Raw genomic sequence first — 23963 nt, 5'->3', positions numbered from 1 at the left:
TACTAACAAAAAGAATAAATTAGCAATAATACAGTACTTTTGAGATACATAAATAATGTGGGTATAATAACTAAAAGAGCCAACATAAAAATCACATTAAAATATGATGTTACTCACTGGAAGGTGTGATCATTGTTTTGGTATCTCAAAACAAACCTTTAATTATGAAAAGAAAGATATCCTAAATATAGTAAAACAAAATATTTTCTTACTTTTTTCAGTAGATCAACAAGAAACATAATCTCTTATTAGTGGTATACTGTTTAAGAATGTAGAGGAATTTATCAGAAACTTTATTTCTTTAAATCACTAATCACTTTGCAGATAACCCTCCCTCCAGTACGAAGACCCCAATCCTTCCCCACACTGAGATGTTACACAGGAAAACACACTTATCAGGAGTTCAGTGGTAAACACTCCACAAAGGTTGTCTCCAAATGGCTGGAAAAACTGGTATGAAAAAATAACACAGAAATTAATTTGTTTAAACTTTTCAACATTCTATGAAAATTGATCAAATTTTTGAAGAATAAAAAAAAGTCAAAGTAACGGGAGAAAAACCAAGAACTTAATCAGTATTTAGTTTTAAATTGTCTCACAGGAGTTCGAAAACCTGTGCACAAAGGCATGGGGCTAGATAGTATTAGAAGGTACATCTTGACTATTTCGCCATGATAATGACAAATGCTTATTAGATGTGATTACGATTAATCAACTAAAAATTGAAAAGTGGTGATGTTAGGTTTCTGTGAAGATTTGTTCTACAAATGTAGAAATATACTTATGTACAATGTAGCTGCAATATTGTAGCTCTCAAGACATTTATCAAAAGATTTTATCTAATATTAAATATGTATGTAGAAAAATTCATCAGCAATATTTACTCTAATTTTTAAGGTTATGACGCAAGCTAAATACCTTGAAGATGCAACTGTGTTTGCCGTGGAGTCTGCACAAGAGTATTTTAACACAGTGCTCATAGCCTTCCCTGACACTGCCCAGCACGCTAAAATAGAGGACATCACCTTCCAGGTATGATTTCATTTCTAATGATATCTTATATCTAAGAATGAAATATTGTTTAATTGCTTTATTAATTTCTGTTGTAGTTTATGCTTCATGATAGCTGTTTGTTTATACTGTTAAGGGGAGATTATAAGACTCTTTCAAACGTGGATATGAAGGATAGGGATATTCTACCCGAGGGTCACAAAATGTAGTAAAACCCGAGGCTTGGCCAGGGTTTTGCAACATTTTGTGATCCCGAGGTTAGACTATCCCTATCCTTCATATCTACTTATGAAAGAGTATTTTTCTTTCATACCTCAATGTTTTATTGCAATTTTATAACTATAATATCTCGCCATTTTGAAATAAATTCAAAGAAATCCACGACTGAAAGTCAATTTTCCGTACATGAAAATTTATGTGATATTTTCAACACAAATTCCGTTGTTTGCATCTTTTATAATAAAACCAGTCAAGTTTGTGAAAAAAATGTTAAAATTTTACCGAGGAAATAGAAATTTTGTTGACGCCGTGATGTCACGAGGCTTTATTGCATGGGTGGCCATGCAATACAGCCTCAGGTGGCATGAGTGTATTACCCTAGATCAGTCAGTATTACACCCGTAGGTATGAAGGAAAATTATTTACTTGCTATGAAAAATGTTACTATATGGCAGTTTGAAGTCTTTTCTGCAGTTAGGAATGATGTCTACTTGGTCTGAACCTGGTTGATATATAGTTCAGTTATGATGAACTATTTCTATAAGATGTAGTACAGTAAATACAAATGCATTGTTTAACATATATGCAGCAATATTTATACTGCTTTTCATCGCTGGTTATGTTACTTAGAATTTCAAAACAAAATTGTTTGACAATTTTTTTTTAAGGTATCAATATTCAGAAAGAATTTTGTTGCTTGCATTATTATAGGAACTTTATTCTTTATGAATTAATTGATAATTGTAAAACTACAGGTGTAATACACCTAAAAAGGATATATACTTCAACATAAAGTATCTTATTATGATTCTATGTAATTGATATTATTTTTATGTATTTTTTCAATTTAAGGAAAAAGAAAAATTATCAAATGCCAAGGCATTCATTGTCCATGAGGATGCTACAGACATAAAGTAGGTCATGCCTTACATATACATGCATATAGCAGGTTTTTATCGGGATATATTTTCACAATTTTGTGGGGCATTGGTGGTAAAAACTTGGTCTAGCTAAATATTGAGAAATTTGTATATAAACCATTGAAATTAAATTTTGAGAATGAATATTTCTAAAATGTACTTGAAATTAATTTCGTTGTTTTAAAACAATATCATGGAAATTTTGTCCTATGAAAATAGCTGGTTACACAGAATAATTTAGATTATTCAAGATTTAAAGAACAAATACCTAAAATATAATTATTGTTTTCATTTAATCTTTTTCACATGAAAAGTACCTTAAAGGCCCACTACCTTTCCGAAGCAAAATTTAAAGGTTTCTTAAAAACATTAATAACAAAAGAAAATGTCTATCCGTGGCCTAAGATGAGTTAACAACACCAAACATATGCAAGATTTCCTGGGTAATAATGATAACTGTGGAGATTCAGTTCGCCGTTTTGCCGTCTGTGCGTAGTGAGAGTCAACTACTACGCGGTATTTAGGACGACGGCGGGAAACATAGGACGACCCGCGTTATGAAAATTAACATTTTATTTATTTCAATTAAAATCTTCTGAGAGATGATGATGAGTGTAGTATTAAAGATGAGTTAATAACTTTTGCGACTCTACAAAATTATCGATCTCGTTTTACAATCCAATTTTAAAAATTAAAAGCCGTTTTGGAAAGGTAATGGGCCTTTAATGAATATATAAATTTTGACATTTTGAATTAATTTTTTCTGTAATGTCCTGTTATCAAATGTGATTTCATCTTGATTTTTAGCTGGTATATGGAGACAGGACATTTCTTGTTTTGCAAACAAGTATTTATTTTCTTGTAGAAAGTAGTTTGAAAATGATACTACAATAACTAAAAATTTTGAAATGTAGCTCTAGTAATAAGTCTTCCAACTGTTTTTCTTTCTTTTACAGTACTTTCAAAAACAAGTTCAATGTAAGGTCATTACCTGCTATAGTAGTTCTACATAAGGATGATGTTAACGGTAAGAATTATTAACCAGGTAGGATAACTTTCATAAAACAATGAGTTGATGAGCAGGGCTCGGATGCTCAAAGGTGATTAGGTTATCACTGTTTGATTAGGTTAATCACAGTTTGATTAGGTTAATAACTGTTTGATTAAGTTAATTACAGTTTGATTAGGTTAATCACAGTTTAATTAGGTTAATCACAGTTTGATTAAGTTAATCACAGTTTGATTAGGTTAATCACAGTTTGATAAGGTTAATCACTGTTTGATTAAGTTAATCACAGTTTGACTAGGTTAATCAAAGTTTGATTAGGTTAATCACTGTTTGATTAAGTTAATCACAGTTTGACTAGGTTAATCAAAGTTTGATTAGGTTAATCACTGTTTGATTAGGTTAATCACTGTTTGATTAAGTTAATTACAGTTTGATTAGGTTAATCACAGTTTAATTAGGTTAATCACAGTTTGATTAAGTTAATCACAGTTTGATTAGGTTAATCACAGTTGATAAGGTTAATCACTGTTTGATTAAGTTAATCACAGTTTGACTAGGTTAATCAAAGTTTGATTAGGTTAATCACTGTTTGATTAAGTTAATCACAGTTTGACTAGGTTAATCAAAGTTTGATTAGGTTAATCACTGTTTGATTAGGTTAATCACTGTTTGATTAAGTTAATCACAGTTTGATTAGGTTAATCACAGTTTGATTAGGTTAATCACTGTTTGATTAGGTTAATCACTGTTTGATTAGGTTAATCACAGTTTGATTAGGTTAATCACAGTTTGATTAGGTTAATCACAGTTTGATTAGGTTAATCACAGTTTAATTAGGTTAATCACAGTTTGATTAAGTTAATCACAGTTTGATTAGGTTAATCACAGTTTGATAAGGTTAATCACTGTTTGATTAAGCTAATCACAGTTTGACTAGGTTAATCAAAGTTTGATTAGGTTAATCACTGTTTGATTACGTTAATCACTAATTGATTAGGTTAATCACTGTTTGATTAGGTTAATCACTGTTTGATTAGGCTAATCACAGTTTAATTAGGTTAATCACTGTTTGATTAAGTTAATTACTGTTTGAATAGGTTAATCACAGTTTGATTAAGTTAATCACAGTTTGATTAGGTTAATCACAGTTTGATTAGGTTAATTACTGTTTGAATAGGTTAATCACAGTTTGATTAAGTTAATCACAGTTTGACTAGGTTAATCAAAGTTTGATTAGGTTAATCACTGTTTGATTACCTTAATCACTAATTGATTAGGTTAATCACTGTTTGATTAGGTTAATCACTGTTTGATTAGGCTAATCACAGTTTAATTAGGTTAATCACTGTTTGATTAAGTTAATTACTGTTTGAATAGGTTAATCACAGTTTGATTAGGTTGATCACTGTTTAATTAGGTTAATCACAGTTTAATTAGGTTAATCACTGATTGATTAAAGAGACAATTCACTCAGGTTAATTCTTTTAAATAACCAAGAAGCAAACTATGGCATAAATGTATTGTTCTACATTTCTTATGAAACATAATACAAAAAAATATTGACAAATTCCACGTCAGTGTTTAGTATTTTAATTTATACCGTTGTAATTACAAATCGTTGATCAACAAGATTAAGCAGGTACAATATGTACGCTGTACTCATACCCGAGCCAAAGTCACGCACGTTAAACAAATGAACTACATAACCACTGAGGAGGTGATAAAATGATTTTAAGGCAAGATAATTCACTTAATAAGGTAAACACACTACTGTCAGAGCGATTTCAGCAGTTCTAGATAAAAGTTGCATTACTCTACGAGCAAGGGACAGGGTTCGGCATACAAGATGTTCGACCTCAATGTGTAATGGCGGACAGCGAGCGAGTTTGAACATTTTACACGCATTTCACCACCATGGTTTTTTTTGGCATATCACAGTAAAACCGAATGATTTAATTTCCATTAGAACTGGGTTTTTGCCGATATATGTACAAATTTTAATGTTCTCTTAGACTGAATTGTCCCTTTAAGTTAATTACTGCTTGAATTGGGTAGGGGCCCGCGTGGCCGAGTGGTTAAGATGTCCCGACATATTACCACAAGCCCTCCACCTCTGGGATGCGGGTTCGAATCCCATGTGGGGCAGTTGCCAGGTACTGACCGCTTGCCGGTGGTTTTTCTCCGGGTACTCTGGCTTTCCTCCACCAACAAACCTGGCACGTCCCTTACATGACCCTGGCTGTTAATAGGACGTAAAACTAAACAAACGAATAGGTTAATCACAGTTTAACAACAATATTCAAATGAAGATAAAATAATATCTTGTAATACTGTGGTATTTACATGTACTTCACAAAATTTCACATAAGATTCTTAAGAAACATCCATAATTTGTATTTATAAAAAAAAATCCTAAAGGAAAACTGAGATGTTTTAAACATTCATCTCTATGACTGCACTAAAAATGTGTTTACCGTAAAAACTTGTATAATTTGCGCACCAGTGTAATTTGCGCAGGTACTTTTTAGGGCTGAAAATGCTGAAAAAAATCTACTATCAGTATATTTTGCGCATCAAAAATTTGGGAAAAAACGATGTCCAGGGAGTCCCAAAATCGATGTATGAAGGTGACAATTTCAATGCAAAATATTCCCCTGAAATGCTTGACAACTTGCACAAAGAAGTGTTGTATTAAGAAGAAATAACATATTAAAACCGCATCGTGTTTGTTTTCTTTTATTGGCCACCTTAACCTGAAACTAAAATATCTTGCAGATGTCTAAAACATCGGCGGTCCGGTCCGCCGTACTCCGTGCCCATGTCAATGCTTTGAGATATATACACATGAATAGTAATCAGGACCATTTAAAAAGATTTGAATCTATTTTGTTTAAAATTGTCACAATAAGTAATTAGTGTGTTTGAGATCATTAACAATCAACAGCAATCGGCTAGCGGATACGTAAGTTAGCTTGCAACAATCACATTGCGAGTAAACTCACTACCTGTACGGTACCAGATCCAAGCTGATGGCTAATAATATTTATAAATACGGTTGAATATGTCACTAACCTTGTAGCTTGTTAATTAAGCAGTAATAAAATTGCAAACCACTTATTAAAGTCCTAAATATAGGTCAGTTTAGGCATCTTATAAATCCCACGTGTGTTTTGACTTTTTGCACACGGCCTTCAGCTGGGCCCTACGTAAGGTTTCATGTGCAAAGCTAATGGCTAATTATATTTATCAATACGGTTGAATATGTCACTAACCTTGTAGCTTGTTAATTCTGCAGTAATAAAATTGTAAACCACTTATTAAAAGTCCTAAATATAGGTCAGTTTAGGCATCTTATAAATCCCACGTGTGTTTTGACTTTTTGCACACGGCCTGCAGCTGGGGTATACGTATGTTTGTGTATACACACACACACACTCTCTACAGACTTTCTCTACAGCCTCTCTCCCCTAAAAAAATACAGGTAAACTAGATTGACCCGGCCAAAGTCACTGATTGTGGCTGTCCCATTATACTACGAGGTGCACAGGGTATAATCGCTTGCTGTCAGTAGAAGCCATGCTCTCAGTCGCCATTGAATTCTCAGGGCAAATGGAAACAAGACAATGTGATCATAACTTAACACTTTAATTAGCCTTAGATAATCCACTTTAATAGGTGAGGCATTGTTTTTACAATCTTTAATACCTTGTATCATATAAAATGGCTACCATACACAGAGCGGTACCTCAACATTCATAGATCGTCAGCCCCTCAGAATGGACAGATTTTTTCCCCGTAAAATTTTTAAATCTCCTCTATCAATATAATTTGCGCACCCCCAACTTCAAATTTTATTTTTGCACAGAAAAAGTGCGCAAATTACACAAGTTTTTACGGTATTGTAATATTACATTTATATGTTTTGGCATTTCCCTACAGACACCGCTCCGGCGACTGTCAAAGTGTTGTCGGGTGTGGCCGTGAACCAACAAGCCCTGGCAGTGTATCTCTTAACCCTAACTATTGGTGTCCCTCACTATGATATGGTCAGTATGATATTTGTTAGTTATAGTTACTGGTTTATCACCTACACGACTGTGCCTATTGCTAGACCTTTGTCTCAAAGACTAAGGGTCAATATTCTCACGACAAAACTTATAATAGATAAATACTCCATTCTTTAAAAAATACCTTTAAAAGAGAAACTTCATATTACAAAGACATGAGAAGCAGTTATTACAATATTAAAATTTTTATCCACTGAAAAATAAAAGAAATGAAAAACATCAATGAATTAAGAAAGCAAAAATATTGTCATTTTTCAAATTTAATTTTCCCTTTTTGATGTTGCTGGTTAGTTTGATTTAGCCATAATGCAATTGAAGTTGTAGATATTGATAAACACATACAAAAACATGTATTTCCTCTTTGCATATTACAGAGTTACGTCCCTTGCGGGTAGGTTTTCATTGTGACATCATTATTCTATGTGCAAAACTCATGTTGTTTCGCTTTGTAATATGCAAAGACAGCATGTTCATATATATAGATTATAAGTGAATAAGGATTTGTGTTTTAAATTTGTATTTGCTGTTTTTAGGCCAGATTTGAGTCTGTTCTGACACAAAGTGGAAACTTTGTACCAACACTGGTTGTGTTCTACTCAAGTTTTGTAAGCCATACTCAGAACTATCTACGTCTCCTTAGAAACAGCGTGGAGGATTTCGGAGATGTGGGAGTTTACATCAGATTCGGACTGGTGAATATAGAAGGGACCGATATTAACAAGAGTATGTATCAATTTTCTTCATTTCTGTGGAAATTATCCTAGTATCCTAGTATGTACATTTCTATAATAGCCCTATGGTTGGGAACAACTTAATTACCTCCCCTTATTAAACAATATCTTTTGATGTTTTACCATCTTTTGTTAAAAGTAATATATCAAATATGATATCATGTTTGATATGGTTTTTCAATATTTACCTGGCAGTCCCTATATTTACCTGTCAGCTAGTCCCAATATTTACCTCTTAGTCCCATTTTGTAAAAGCTTTTATTCTTAACCTATATAAAAAACGTGAGAAATCTTAATAATAATTATATCTGAATGGTATTACTACTTAATTGAAATTCCGTTCATTGACTAATTTAATACTTGATTAATTGTGTATGAATTTTATACTTCTTTCTCAGTATTTTCCCAATGGGTGGATCAAACATTCTCTTTGTCATTCCCCATGGCTATTTTGTACCATCAAGGTATGTATATATGTAAATTTACACATTTAAAAGATTCAATAAGTTTTCAACCATTTGTACTTGACAACTGCACATGTATTTTCAAAATAATAAGATGATCAAAATGGAAAAATATATCCAACTTTAAATTTTTCTTTTTTTAATTAGCTCATTCATATGTATCCTTTCATTACAGATTTTAGATGAACCTGAGGAGATTTTCTCTCATTAAAATGTTATAGTTTCCCCTAATGTTTCAATCCCCTGCATACCTTTAAGTATCCAGGTGACTTGTGGGGGATCCATTTACCCACCAGTCAAGCAAGGATTTTTTTGCTCTCTAATCCTAGATATATTCCAAATAAAATGTTACTGTTCAATAACTTATTGTACTGTTAGTTGATATGTTTGTTCTAAGTATAAAATTTGTATTTTCAGATGACTCTGGAAATATAAAGCAGATAAAAGTATCAGAACCTAGACTTACACCATATAACCTATATCACATCCTGAGAGAGACTGTAGGATTTGTAGACAGTGATGGAAAGGATGTATCCTTCATTACATTTCAGAGCCATAATGCATTAGAGGTAAAACATTATCCTTGTTCTAAAAGAATGATCCAACCAACACTGACATCATATATAGCATATATCATGATGGAAAAATTCTGCTGAATAAAATCAACCTCACAAAGTGACATGCTTTAACCCAGTCCTGGTAAAATATGCTTGATACAACATGTTTAACATTTTTTGTGTAATTAAACCCCCTGGTACAGCACATTATGTGAGACAATTTATACTTGAAGGTTTCCAGTGTGTATGAGGGACCATTTGGGAAAATCTGTTCTCAACAATATCACAACTTAACGGACAATGATCCAGTAATACCTAGGCCTGTCAAACGTAAGAGGAAAATTGTGAACGTGCAGGAAAAAGAAGAGGTCAAACTTTGGCATGATATGGTATTGTATTAAACATATTTTTTTTCATAATTTTTGATAAAGTTCTAATAAGACATATTTTTGGATTTTTGAAATAAATTGAACAAAGACATGATTTTTACAAATAAAGAAAAACCAGTAACATTAAATTTAAATTTTTCAGTTTTGTTTTATAAAATTTATTAGATTTTTGGTAACCAAGTTTGTTAATCACCTTCACAGATCAGTAGTTTTGCATGATACTGGGGCTTCACTTTCTACACTTAGAAAGTAGTTGGTTTGCCGGTCTTATTACAATTTAACACCAGTTACAATATTTGTTTCAATAAATTTTGATTATCAATAAAGTTAGATTTAGAAAAAAAAATGAAATTTATTATCTCCTATTTTAATTTATTTTCAAGTTTGGAACAGAGACAATCAACAAGAAGTTGGACAAGATAGAGAATATTCCACTGCTGACCGGTCAGTACTGGTCAGATGTGATAGAGAAATCCCACGCTCCACAGCATCTCCTACTGGGAGGCAGGGAGTGGGCAGGGGAGGTAACCAAGGTCGCTCTAGTAAGTTTTAAATACATATCATTATAATGATTCTTTTCATAGATAATATTTCACACTTATCTTATATTTCTCTTTCTATTTTGGTAGCATATGTGGGGCCGCGGTGGCCTAGTGGTTAAGATGTCCCGACATATTACCACAAGCCCTCCACCTCTGGGAAGCGGGTTCGAATCCCATGTGGGGCAGTTGCCAGGTACTGACCGTTGGCCGGTGGTTTTTCTCCGGTACTCCGGCTTTCCTCCACCAACAAACCTGGCACGTCCTTACATGACCCTGGCTGTTAATAGGACGTAAAAAATAAACAAACCAAAGGTAGCATATGTAGCTTAGAAAAATGAAATAAAAAATCATTTTTGCATTATGAATTATGTAATAATTATACCAATTCAATATTCTTTTAATTCAAAAATATTGAATGTGGATGTCAATTTTTTTAGCCCACCATCATCAGATGGTGGGCTATTCAAATCGCCTTTCGTCCGTGGTCCGTCCGTCCGTCCGTCCTTCCGTCCGTCCGTCCGTTAACAATTCTTGTTACCGCTAATTCTCAGAAAGTGCTGAAGGGATCTTTCTCAAATTTCATATGTAGGTTCCCCTAGGACTCTAGTTGTGCATATTGCATTTTGGGACCGATCGGTCAACAAGATGGCCGACAGGCGGCCATCTTGGATTTTGATAGTTAAAGTTTGTTACCGCTATTTCTCAAAAAGTGCTGAAGGGATCTTTCTCAAATTTTATGTACAGGTTTCCCTAGGACTCTAGTTGTGCATATTGCATTTTGGGACTGATCGGTCAACAAGATGGCCGACAGGCAGCCATCTTGGATTTTGATAGTTAAAGTTTGTTACCGCTATTTCTCAAAAAGTACTGCAGGGATCTTTCTCAAATTTCATATATAGGTTCCCCTAGGGCCCTAGTTGTGCATATTGCATTTTGGGACCGATCGGTCAACAAGATGGCCGACAGGCGGCCATCTTGGATTTTGATAGTTAAAGTTTGTTACCGCTATTTCTCAGAAAGTACTGAAGGGATCTTTCTCAAATTTCATATGTAGGTTCCCCTAGGACCCTAGTTGTGCATATTGCATTTTGGGACCGATCGGTCAACAAGATGGCCGACAGGCGGCCATCTTGGATTTTGATAGTTAAAGTTTGTTACCGCTATTTCTCAAAAAGTGCTGAAGGGATCTTTCTCAAATTTTATGTACAGGTTTCCCTAGGACTCTAGTTGTGCATATTGCATTTTGGGACTGATCGGTCAACAAGATGGCCGACAGGCAGCCATCTTGGATTTTGATAGTTAAAGTTTGTTACCGCTATTTCTCAGAAAGTACTGAAGGGATCTTTCTCAAATTTCATATGTAGGTTCCCCTAGGACCCTTGTTGTGCATATTGCATTTTGGGACCGATCGGTCAACAAGATGGCCGACAGGTGGCCATCTTGGATTTTGATAGTTAAAGTTTGTTACCGCTATTTCTCAAAAAGTGCTGAAGGGATCTTTCTCAAATTTCATATACAGGTTCCCCTAGGACCCTAGTTGTGCATATTACATTTTGGGACCGATCGGTGAACAAGATGGCCGACAGGTGGCCATCTTGGATTTTGACAGTTAAAGTTTGTTACCGCTATTACTCAAAAAGTACTGAAGGGATCTTTCTCAAATTTCATATATAGGTTTCCCTAGGGCCCTAGTTGTGCATATTGCATTTTGGAACCGATCGGTCAACAAGATGGCTTGGATTTTGATAGTTAAAGTTTGTTACCGCTATTTCTCAAAAAGTACTGAAGGTTACGTTTACAAATTTCATATGAAGGTTCCCCAAGGACCCTAGTTGTGCATACCGGTATTGTTAATTGGGACCGATCGGTAAACAAGATGGCCGACCGACGGCCATATTGGATTTTGATTGTTAAAGTTTGTTACCGCTATTTCTCAGAAAGTACTGAAGGGATCTTTCTCAAATTTTATGTGTAGGTTCCCCTTGTACCCTAGTTGTGCATAGTACCTTTTAGGACTGATGCATAATGCCTTTCGGGACTGATCGGTAAACAAGATGGCCAACCGGCCGCCATCTTAGATTTCATTGTTGAAGTTTGTTACCACTATTTCTTAGAAAGTACTATAGCGATCTGTCTCAAATTTTATATGTCATGTGTTTGAAAAAGTTTGAAAAGCAGGGAAAAGATCCCTCTTTCCATTGTCAGACATAGATCTTTCTTTGGTGGGCGCCAAGATCCCTCTGGGATCTCTTGTTTTCTTTTTTTTCTTTTTAAGTCACTACTCCTTATTTAGTATCCATGATATGAATATTATGAAGGAATTGATTGATGTTTATATTCAAAGTCAATTATATGTCAGATGTATTTTAAATTCTAAGACTATTACACATATATTTGAAACTAATGTATATTTGTATACTCATCCACTTATTTGTTACTGTAAATTGATTTTGTTATTTAATCATGTTTTGACATATGAATTACTATGGATTGTTCTGTGCAGGTGGTATTTGTAATGGCAGAGTGCAGGAGTTGTAAGAACAGTATGCCAGCATTTACAAAGTTAGAGAAATCTGTCAAGTTCATAGGTTTGTGGTCTTGTTCTACTTTTTCTTATGGCTTTCTCTGAATGTACAGTCTAAACCTTGACATGTCTATTCATAATAATAAAAATTAGGTAATTTGTGATAAGTTACTTTAATAACTGGATCTGTGCATCATACATGTAATATATCTGTTTTGGTACAGCATTTAATGTTCATCTGATATATCAGAGTTATATAATTACTTTCCTTTGATAGAGTTATGAACAAAGGGAAGTTACTTTGATAAATCAGAATGATAAATGTCACTTATAAATCAGAATAACATATATATCAAGCGACCAGTGATGAGTTGTAATCGGCGTAGCTAGGTCTGGATAGGCCTGCATGCCTGGGGGTGTCCAGGGGCGAAGCCCCGGTAGGGGGTATGGGGGGCGAAGCCCCCCAGAAGCTGACGGGAAATTGTTACAATGTAGTAACCATTTTACTTCTTTGGTAACTTTTAACGTATATACCAATAGTTAAATGGAGGTCACGATATTTAGGTGATAACCATGCAAAACTATATACATTGTATACATACTAGACTCCCGTGACAAGTGCTCGAACAAAAAACACGGATTTTGGCTGTAAATATTAAATTAGTAAGTAATGGGAGAACTTTGTGTTATTTTAACTGATGAAAAACTTATGGAGAATATTTTAAACATATAAAACATATTTTAAATTTTTAAGTTTACGTGTTGGTTTGTTTATGACAGCGAGTCAAAGACCACTGTCAAAATGGTGGAAATTGCGTAAGAAGGGACCAGTCCTCCACCACCTCAATAAGAAAAAATAAATATTGTATTAATGACCTATTTTTCAACTTATTCTGTTCTATTTCTAACAATTACAACAACAAAAATTCTTTTCTAAATCAAAAATCTGTTCATATTCGTGACACCGGAAATCACGGATTAACACGCGTTTTAACGGGGCGGAAAGCGAACCAAAATTGATCAATTCACTTTTTCGTTACTAAGGCCAAGAACATGTTGCAATTGCTTTAAGTTGTTTTGCTATCATTTTTAAGATAATTATATGTTTTTATAATATTTCTAACTTTTCATGCGATGTTGTTTATTTTGGTATTCGTAAGTGTTTCCCGATTCAAAATCCATAATTGCTTGAGGGATTTTGGTGAAGAAGTCTTCTTCTTTAGTTTAAGTCTAATATTGTCTTCGACAAAATTCAAACATATTTAACAACTTGGTAACTGGAAATATATAGACTATTCTAATAAATTTCCAGAATGGCCAATCTTCAAGTCTTTCAAATGTGCACAAAGTTATGTTAGGCATACAGTTGGGCATATCATATGTATTTATACATAATTTATATTCTGCAGCGTTACGCGTATTCAAATGTTGTGTTTTTTCTGACTGTTCAAAAATGTAAGTCAGATTATTTTTTGCATGCTTGAGCATGCAAGCATGCACGGGCGCTACGCCACTGGGTGTCAAGCGTTAGAATCCAGACACCTTCCATGTACCTTGTTAACTGTACAGTCGATCATTTCCTGTGTAAACATCACGATATCCGTGGTTACCCGACTGTAACAGCTTTCCGCGGTCTTGGTTGGCTTCACAGCAGTAGATGTTTAGGAGATATGAAACTATCCGAGCACACTAACTATGTCCGGCTCGACTATCATGGTGTATTGTTGGTATGTACTGAAAAGGGAATGTCCACTTAGTACAGAATTATTAGGTTAAATTTCTTCTATCCAAGTTTTGAGCATGTAATGTAAAAAGTTTTTTTTCAGAAATGACAAAGAAAAAAAAGACAACTTTAAAGCATTTAAATGTGAATTTATATCTGCATCCCAGAACTATACAGATAAAGATTCCTGATTGTAAAAGTCTCTACTAGGTCCTAATTTTGGATTTGTTGTTAGCAGTATATTATAATGTACTTTACATTCTATGTTTGACTGTAGACTGATATTGTAACAGGTTTTTTTCCCCACTGTCCTTCAACAACTTATGTCACTCAGGGCCATTTATTTAACAGCTAAATGATTTTAGATTTAGGTGTGATCAACATATGAGAATTCTAACTTCTAGAGTGTACATAGCCTAACATAAGTAGACTTTAAGTTCTATTGTAAACTGGTTTCAGCATGATTCCATAATGGAATGGTTTGCCAGAGTGTCCACTCCAGCCATCACAGACAATCTATTTGACTGGCCAGATGTTAAGGTGAGAGAGCACTACAGACCTGTAATTTAGTGTATCATTGAAGCACAAATACAATGTACTTAAAAAAAGGAAAAACAAACAAACATGAAACATAGAGCAAGACTGGACATATTTAAAAGGAATCAAATTATAAATAACCAATTATAGATTGGAAACACTTAGAATTTACAATAACAAAAAAAGGAAAAATAAAAATAGATAAACACTTTATTTTCGATTTTTAGGTCATCTGACCCGAAGGGTCAGGATGACCTATTGTCATCATGCACCGTCCGTCGTCGTGCGCCGTCCGCCGTGCGTAAACTTTTCATTCAAACAACTTCTTCTCAATAACCGGAAGGCCCAGGGTACTCATATTTGGCCTGTAGGTTGCTGGGATGGAGGGCTACCAAGTTTGTTCAAATGAATGACCTTGACCTTCATTCAAGGTCACAGGGGTCAAAAAGGCGAAAATCTTTAAACGACTTCTTCTCAAGAACCAGAAGGCCCAGGGTACTGATATTTGGCCTGTAGGATGCTGGGATGAAGGGCTACCAAGTTTGTTCAAATAAATGACCTTGACCTTCATTCAAGGTCACAGGGGTCAAATAGGCTAAAATCCTTTAAACAACTTCTTGTGAATAACTAAGAGGCCTAGAGACCTGATATTAGGCCTCTGGCATGCTGGGATGAAAGGCTACCAAGTTTGTTCAAATAAATGACCTTGACCTTCATTCAAGGTCACAGGGGTCAAATAGGCTAAAATCCTTTAAACAACTTCTTATGAATAACTAAGAGGCCTAGAGACCTGATATTAGGCCTCTAGCATGCTGGGATGAAGGGCTACCAAGTTTGACTTCTTCTCAAGAACCAGAAGGCCCAGGGTACTGATATTGGGCCCGTAGGATGCTGGGATGAAAGGCTACCAAGTTTGTTCAAATAAATGACCCTGACCTTCATTCAAGGTCACAGGGGTCAAATAGGCTATAACCATTTAAACAACATCTTGTGAATAATGAAGATGTTTAGAGACCTGATATTGGGCCTGTGGCATGCTGGGATGAAGGGCTACCAAGTTTGTTCAAATGAATGACCTTAACCTTCATTCAAGGTCACAGGGGTCAAATAGGCTAAATTCTTTAAATGACTTCTTCTCAAGAACTAAATGGCCCAGGATACTCATATTGGGCCTACAGCATGCTGGGATGAAGGGCTACCAAGTTTGTTCGAATGAAGGACCTTGACCTTCATATAAGGTCACAGGGGTCAAATAGGCTAAAATCTTTAAACAACTTCTTCTCAAGAACCAGAAGGCACATGGTACTGATATTGGGCCTGTAGCATGCTGGGATGAAGGGCTACCAAGTTTGTTCAAATGAATGACCTTGACCTTCATTCAAGGTCACGGGGGTCAAATAGGCTTAAATTTTTAAATGACTTCTTCTCAAGAACCAGAAGGCCCAGGGTACTGATATTGAGCATGTAGCATGCTGGGATGAAGGGCTACCAAGTTTGTTCAAATGAATTACCTTGACCTTCAATCAAGGTCACAGAGGTCAAATAGGCTAAAATCTTTAAACAACTATGTTGTATTGTACTAATAGTCAGATGACCGTTACGGCCCATGGGCCTCTGGTTGGAAATGTCATAGAAGAATATGTTTTAGAAAAAAAAAATTTATGCATGTGACCTAGCTACTGTGACCCTAGGATGTAATAATCTTAAACAGGTCATGTCAAGATCCACATACAGTACTAAACATCAAATTAAAGCTATAAATTGTTGAAATGCTAAGTTTTCAGCAAAAATATTAGTTTTAATGCTAAAATGGAACAAATATTTCACTAGGTCACTGTGACTTACTTCTTAAATTTTTCATCAGTTTTCTGAACTGAAACTCACAAACCCAAGATTTAAAAAAAAATAGTTTTATGGTTGTTTTCCTATCTCATATATATAGAAAAAATAATATGTAGGTATATTTATAATGGTATTAAATGATTGTTTTAAGCATTGATGTCACTATTTTTAGATTTCTTTGGGGTATGAATGAAAGGATGAGTATCTCTTTGAGCCATTTTACGGCCACTCAGTGATAAGCTTAATATTTTGCATGAAGAAACATTAGGTCCAGCTGCTTATTGCATGCTAATCAGAAGATCTTATTTTTTTCTTGGCTCATGGTAATTCATGGGTCAAAGGGGAAAACTCACAAATTCATTGTTTAAGTCCTAATATACCAAAGATTAGAATAGAGATAATGTTTTTTGCAGTTTTTGCATGCAATTCTTTGGTTTGTGAAGTTCAGTTAAGAAAACTGATGAACAATTCAAAAAGTGGGTCACAGTGACCTGTTTAAGTATTTGTTCCATTTTAGCATAAAAAACTTTCATTTAATTGCTGAAAACTAAGAATTGATGTTTAATGATGCAATTGGATCTTGACATGACCTTCATAAGATAATTAAATCCTATGGTAAATTGGCTAAGTCATGTGCATAAATAAGGTTCATATGTAATGAATGGTATCATCTGTTGACCAAGTATCCTCGGTTTCCATGTTTAAAGCAGTTTTTTTATATTTAAGCTTGCCTTATGAGCTTATTTCACGCCACACCTTCACTAAAGGTAGAATAATTTTGCCTGTTCCCCCACTTCTTAGGGTCTTGGGGATCAATTAGGTCATATTCAATAAAAGGTATTGTATGTCAACTATCTGTCTTATGGGTTTTCCATAGTTTAAACCAAGTGTTAAAGCTAATAATTTTCTTTCATAAAAGAATCTCAAGCAACACCTACATTCCATGTATAATGTTCAAATTGTGCCTGCTGCCCCATTGCGTGATCGTAAAAGGCGACTAAATATGAAACCTTTATCTAGTTGCTTTAGCAAACAATATAATGTTTTTAACAGGAAGCGTTCACCATAAGAGAGAGTTATCTCGAAAATAACTGTTTTGTAGTGATAGGAAAATGTTCCTGATACAGATTTGATGATTGAGACAAATCAAATATTTTTTAGCCCACCATCATCAGATGGTGGGCTATTCAAATCGCTTTTTGTCCGTGGTCCGTCGTCCGTCCTTCCGTCCGTCCTTCCGTCCGTCCGTCCGTCCTTCCGTCCGTCCGTCCGTCCGTCCGTTAACAATTCTTGTTATCGCTATTTCTCAGAAAGTACTGAAGGGATCTGTCTCGTATTTCATATGTAGGTTCCCCTAGGGCCCTAGTTGTGCATATTGAATTTTGGGACCAATCGGTCAACAAGATGGCCGCCAGGCAGCCATCTTGGATTTTGATACTTAAAGTTTGTTATCGCTATTTCTCAGAAAGTACTGAAGGGATCTGTCTCAAATTTCATATGTAGGTTCCCCTAGGGCCCTAGTTGTGCATATTGCATTTTGGGACCAATCGGTCAACAAGATGGCCGCCAGGCAGCCATCTTGGATTTTGATAGTTAAAGTTTGTTATCGCTATTTCTCAGAAAGTACTGAAGGGATCTGTCTCAAATTTCATATATAGGTTCCCCTAGGGTCCTAGTTGTGCATGTTGCGTTTTGGGACCGATCGGTCAACAAAATGGCCGCCAGGCTGCCATCTTGGATTTTGATAGTTAAAGATTGTTATCGCTATTTCTCAGAAAGTATTGAATGAATCTGTCTCAAATTTCATATATAGGTTCCCCTAGGGCCCTAGTTGTGCATATTTCGATTTGGGACCGATCAATCATCAAGATGGCCGCCAAGGAGCCATCTTGGATTTTGATAGTTGAAGTTTGTTACTGCTGTTTCTCAGGAAGTACTGAAGCGATCTGTCTCAAATTTTATATATAGTATGTTTGCAAAAGTTTGAAAAGCAGAGAAAAGATCCCTCTTTCCATTGTCAGACATAGATCATTCTTTGGTGGGCGCCAAGATCCCTCTGGGATCTCTTGTTATCTAGGTAACGGCGAGAATTGATATCCAAAATTTAGTCGCCTTTTCCGATCATGCAATGATGCAGCAGGCTCAGTTCTAATATCATACTTTCAATGTAAATATTTCTTATTATTTTCTATTTAAATGTAATTTATTACCTGCTTTAAAGATAGGTTATTTCACAAGGATGGAAACAGGTCATGTCAAGGATATACAACATGTAAACATAAAGTACTAAATTGTTGATATCAAATATAATGTCCAAAAACAAGCGATAAAATGTAAAGTTGAATAACTGGAAAAACAGGTCATGTCAAGATTTCATGTACATAATGTTCACTAAAAAATATTGCTGTTTTTTGAATAATGTCAATGCTAAAGTGGAACAAATATTTAACTAGGTCACTGTGACATTTCTTTGAATTTTTCATCAGTTTTTCTGAACTGAATTTCACAAACCCAAGATTTACAGTCAAAAACTGTAAAATAATATTATCTCTTTTCTAATATTTAAATAATTAGGACTTCAAAAATGAAAAATGTGGATTTTCACCCTTTGACACCTGAAATTACCATGAGCCCAGAAAAAAATCTGATATCCTGAATAGCATCAATATGCAGCTGACCCTAATGTATCTTCATGTAAAATATTTAGCTTATCACTGAATGGCCGTTTTTTTTTTAAAACGGCGGAAAGTGATACCTCTCCTTGTATGAATCAGATGAAATTAAAAAATAGTGACATCAATGCTTATAATTAATTTTCCAGACTACTTGATAAAATAAAATGTGTTTCCTCGTGCATGTAGGATTCCATTGATTTTCCAAATAATTTAATTATCTAAATGGATATGCTATGTCAATGATGCTTTTGTGATGTCACGATAACTTGTAATATAAAGCAGACGTTGTTAGATAAGGATAAAGTTTCCTCCTTTTCCACCTGAACATTTTGCCTATGATTATACACATGATTTTCCTCTTTTAGTCAGATGATGTGAGCCTGTTTGGTGTATTGATGCCCAGAAGGTCAGATTTCCTTCCCATTCCTCCCCAGAGACGTACTGACTACTACTACTCATACGAGTGTTTTCGACTGGTCTGTGAACGTCTGTACGGGAAGGTCCACTGTCACAGCGTTTATAGTCAGGATATTCCAGCAAGAGAATTTGGAGGGGATGACTTGGATGTCATCGTCTCACAGGTAAAACCTTCATATACCGTATTCAACCAAATAAGCACCTCATCCTATAAGCACCCCTCCTTCCTTTTATAGGCCTCATTTCACTTACATTGATTGATTGAAACGATGAAATCATATATAGATTTCTCTATTTTGTTTCGTATGTAAAATGATTTTTGGTCTACTAGGTGCCAAAATTGTCTGAATTGTAGCCCAAATTTGGTCCTATTTAGCGCCCCTTCAGTTTCCCATTTGTTCCCGCTCTGGCCGTTTATCGGTTGTAGAACACAGAATAAAAAGTGGATATTAATTCAACACGACACAAGGTTAGTGATATCTCTGAAGTTTCTGAATTTTTTTTTTTTATGATACCAGTCTTTAGATCCAATGTCAACTGAATTGTCATTTCACCATAAATTCCACACACAATTCATTATTATGCTTATACAAATTTGTTGTTAAATATTGATTAAAGAATATTTGAACAGACTTGAGATGAGCTTAAAATTTTGAGAGGATGGAGTGATTTGATGTAATTGGGAAAATTATCAAGATGTTTTAGCATTATTTGAAGGTGTTCAAATTATTGAGATATTCTGACATCTTTGGAGCATTAAAATGATAAAAAAGGTTGACAACATTGAGAAAAATTAACTATATATAACGATTTTTATATGTGATGACGTTGATATTTATGCATGCTGACATCTTTATGGAAAGTGTTGAAGCTATATAAAAGCGTTTATGTTATAGAAAAGTATTGACACTATCGTGATGTGTTAACATTATATTATTGAAAGGATAATTTACATTACGTTGTGTTATTTTGAATTTCAATAATTTGGATTTAGGTGATTCTGAAGAGAAGGGATGGCGTGAGTGCAGTCATCATGAAATTGGGGACAAGTTTAGCCGAGACAGTGGAGGACGAATCTGATACCAATCTACACAAGTTTCACAAACCACACAGGTTTTTATTGTTCATATGTCACAAACTTAAAATTATGTACCGAAATTAAAAAATTATATACTTAGTAATAACAAAAAAAAGACTATCCAGAAAATTAGAAGATTTATATAAAGGCCAATAGACAAAGGTAAACATTTTGTACAAACTGCCTTCTAATATTCGATCTAACCCATTTACTTCAGTATTAAAATCATTTCTTGATAGAAACTTGACAAGAAACATACCTGTTTATTTTAACTTTGGAACTCGTAAGGGACAAATTTATCATGCCTGTTTACGCATGGAACGCAGTTCCCTCAATGGACATCTTTTTAACAAAAATATCGTGCAGTCTCCAAGATGTGTTTGTGGTCTAATTGAAAACAATTCTCACTTCCTATTAGAATGTACTAGGTATGACGAAGTTCGAACACGATTTATACGTTCATAACCATATACTATTACTGTAGACCTTCTTCTCTTTGGGAACGAAACACTATCTCTACACAAAAATAAGGATATCTGCTTAGCTGTTCACAATTACGTACTTAATCCGTAGATTTTCTAACTTTGTCTATATATGCTATTTTAACCAAATCCCTCCCCCCTCCCCACCACCCTTTTTTTTCACTAAAATTCCCATTTCTACATTTTCCATCATATATTTCTATTTATTTTACTATTCCTATCCATGTTTCCCTAGAAAACTCCTTTCAATTTATTAAATTTCAATATTGCAAACTTTGCATAAGTAAACTTTCTATATGCTGTCTTATAGCAAATTAATATCAAGGTCATACATTGACATAAGTGTCTTAGACACTTGTTTCTATGTTCCTTTATATCGATTGTATATATTAAATTGTTGTATGAAGAAATTAAATAAAGAAAATTTTAACTTGACATTTTGTAACTACTGTATCATTAGCCAGTGGTATTCATTTCCGATTTTACATGACATTGCTGTAGTTGGGATAAGAATAAGCAACATTTAAATGATGTGAATCATTTTGCAAAATTCTCTTTCATTTAAATCTTAAAGATGCTCTACCACGGCAGAGCATAAATGATGTTCATCATTTGAACAATAATTGGTGTTTGATCGTGTATGTATATATATGTATCTAATTAACATAAAACATAATATGAAATAATTTATTTTGCCTTTGGTGCATGCGCAATTAGTACTTCATTCCGTATAAGATATGGTGCCAGGGATTTTTTTCGGGATGCAATTAATTATTTTTTTTATATTTTTAACTTGAAGTGAAATTAGAAGCTCAAACTTTTCAATGGTGGTAATGGTGTAAAGTAAGTTACTTTTGTAACTAAGTAAAAATACTAAATCGTCTGGTCCCGTTTTTGAAAATAAAAAAAACACAACATTTCTCAGCTTCTATTTGAAGTCAAAATCCTTTGACCCGTGAAAATTAGCAGCTATGCTCTGAATTTTATTTAACCTACATGATAATCATATAAGCAATCCATTACTGTGCTAAAAGGTGGTTACACTAATAGTGTTTCTGTGTAAATATAGCCGTTGATTGCGCAAATATACCAGTGTCTTTTCAAAATAAATTTGAAGCCAAAATTTGATTGCGCCGTAATAAGTAAGTTTTACTGTATTATTGATGGGAATAATTCACGTACCACGTGATACCTTATAACGTTTGTGCGGGACTATTTTTGCTATTGGTGGTGGAATGACGTCAAAAGATGATATCCCGCGCGAACGTCATTTCAGCGGGAAGATTACAAAAAGTTACGTTCCATCACCACTGGAAATACTAGTCCCGCACAAACCCTATCGGGTATCACGTGGTACGTGAATTAGTCCCATTGAGTTTAATAATTTAATGTTCAATATTTACGTTAATAGATACAACTTAGAGCCCAATAAAAAGTGTGAACATGACCACGTGGCCTGTACAAATCTCATCATGGCTTACACCTTGGATCATTCCCGACTTCCTGTCACCCAGCTCACATCAGATCTGTTCCACATCCACCCCAAGTAAGTCTGTATACAGATCGAATCCTGTGGTTATAGTGAAGAAAAAAAAATAATATTCAACATTGAAAGATGAGAATAATTTCTTTAATGTTGTCATAGTTTATTAAAAACATCATATTAACTGTTGCTTTAATAACTAATAGCTATGCCATACAGATCAATAGAGATTTTTATGCAAAATGAATATTGGGTTTTTAAAGACACACTGCGTTTCCAAAACAAAACAAGAAAAAAGTTTATCGACATCAATTACAATGTTAGAACATAGCATTCAACTTATCTATTTAAAACTGTCAAGATAGTGATATGTGTAAATATTAAGTGTAAGCTAATTACTTTTGGGACACACAATTATCAAACACGTTTTACATTAATATTTTCAACAACTGGTTGTGAAATAAAACGAAACCAAATTGGAGTTACTCTTCTTTGACCATTGAGGTATTCTGATCTGTTGTTTAACAGTGAGAATGTGGAGGACAGTCTACCTGTGTTGATGGCTCTTGTACACAAACAGAACGTCACAGAAGAAGCACAATTCTTTAAGGTTTGTAAACTCAATTTATGGTAATTTAAAACTGTTACAAGTTTTCGCTATCTCATTTCATCTCATCGCATGATTTGATGCTACTAGTATATTATTTAAAAACGCTGCAGACGTAATCGTGAAAAGAACATAATTACATATATTGCGTTCTTATAACCAAGGTACATGTACATTGATATGAACGATAATGTAAAACCGTAATCTGGAATTTTTGAATTAATGATAGATTCTCATTTTGATTTTTAGTCACAGATTTACTGTTCATTTATTAACAGAAAGAAATAAAATTGATGTATCAAAATAAAAAAAAAAAATAAAACAAAAATATATAGGTAAATATATGTGAAAATATATTGAAGACAACTAGTTTGATAATAAATAGAAGAAAAACAAAACTTAACAAAACTACCAATAATGAAATAAATTTGCTTAAAATTTTCATAGTTTGAACATAAAACTTTAAAAGTGATACTAAATTGTTTGATTAAGTTTCAATATACAATCTATAAGGTGGCTTTGAAATATGTATAAAATATATATATAGGAGCTAACAGCAGTGGCGTATGAGCTGTACAATAACATGGAAGTGGTGACAATAGACGCAGACGATTACAGGGCCTGGGCACGGAGATTTGTACCAGAGGGCTACTCAATGACAGTCGCTATTGGTGAGTAGGCATAAA

General features: G+C 34.2%; 1 protein-coding gene across 1 annotated transcript in view; it reads left to right on the top strand.

The window, feature by feature from the left end:
- LOC138325550 (uncharacterized) overlaps positions 1-23963 on the top strand; it is a 28444-nt gene that overhangs the window by 2448 nt on the left and 2033 nt on the right. The window contains exons 4-22 of the mRNA XM_069271298.1: positions 325-453; positions 898-1032; positions 2083-2144; positions 3107-3177; positions 7099-7205; positions 7760-7949; positions 8356-8421; positions 8839-8990; positions 9212-9367; positions 9751-9909; positions 12413-12497; positions 13641-13642; positions 13972-14160; positions 14616-14696; positions 19576-19791; positions 20622-20740; positions 22599-22733; positions 23199-23280; positions 23825-23948. Of these exons, the coding sequence (XP_069127399.1) occupies positions 325-453; positions 898-1032; positions 2083-2144; positions 3107-3177; positions 7099-7205; positions 7760-7949; positions 8356-8421; positions 8839-8990; positions 9212-9367; positions 9751-9909; positions 12413-12497; positions 13641-13642; positions 13972-14160; positions 14616-14696; positions 19576-19791; positions 20622-20740; positions 22599-22733; positions 23199-23280; positions 23825-23948 (2260 nt within the window). The remainder of the gene's footprint in view (positions 1-324; positions 454-897; positions 1033-2082; positions 2145-3106; positions 3178-7098; positions 7206-7759; positions 7950-8355; positions 8422-8838; positions 8991-9211; positions 9368-9750; positions 9910-12412; positions 12498-13640; positions 13643-13971; positions 14161-14615; positions 14697-19575; positions 19792-20621; positions 20741-22598; positions 22734-23198; positions 23281-23824; positions 23949-23963) is intronic.

The sequence above is a fragment of the Argopecten irradians genome, chromosome 6 (assembly GCF_041381155.1).
Source record: "Argopecten irradians isolate NY chromosome 6, Ai_NY, whole genome shotgun sequence".
In the NCBI taxonomy this organism is placed as follows: Eukaryota; Metazoa; Mollusca; class Bivalvia; order Pectinida; family Pectinidae; genus Argopecten; species Argopecten irradians.
This window is presented reverse-complemented; position numbering and strand designations above follow the sequence as displayed.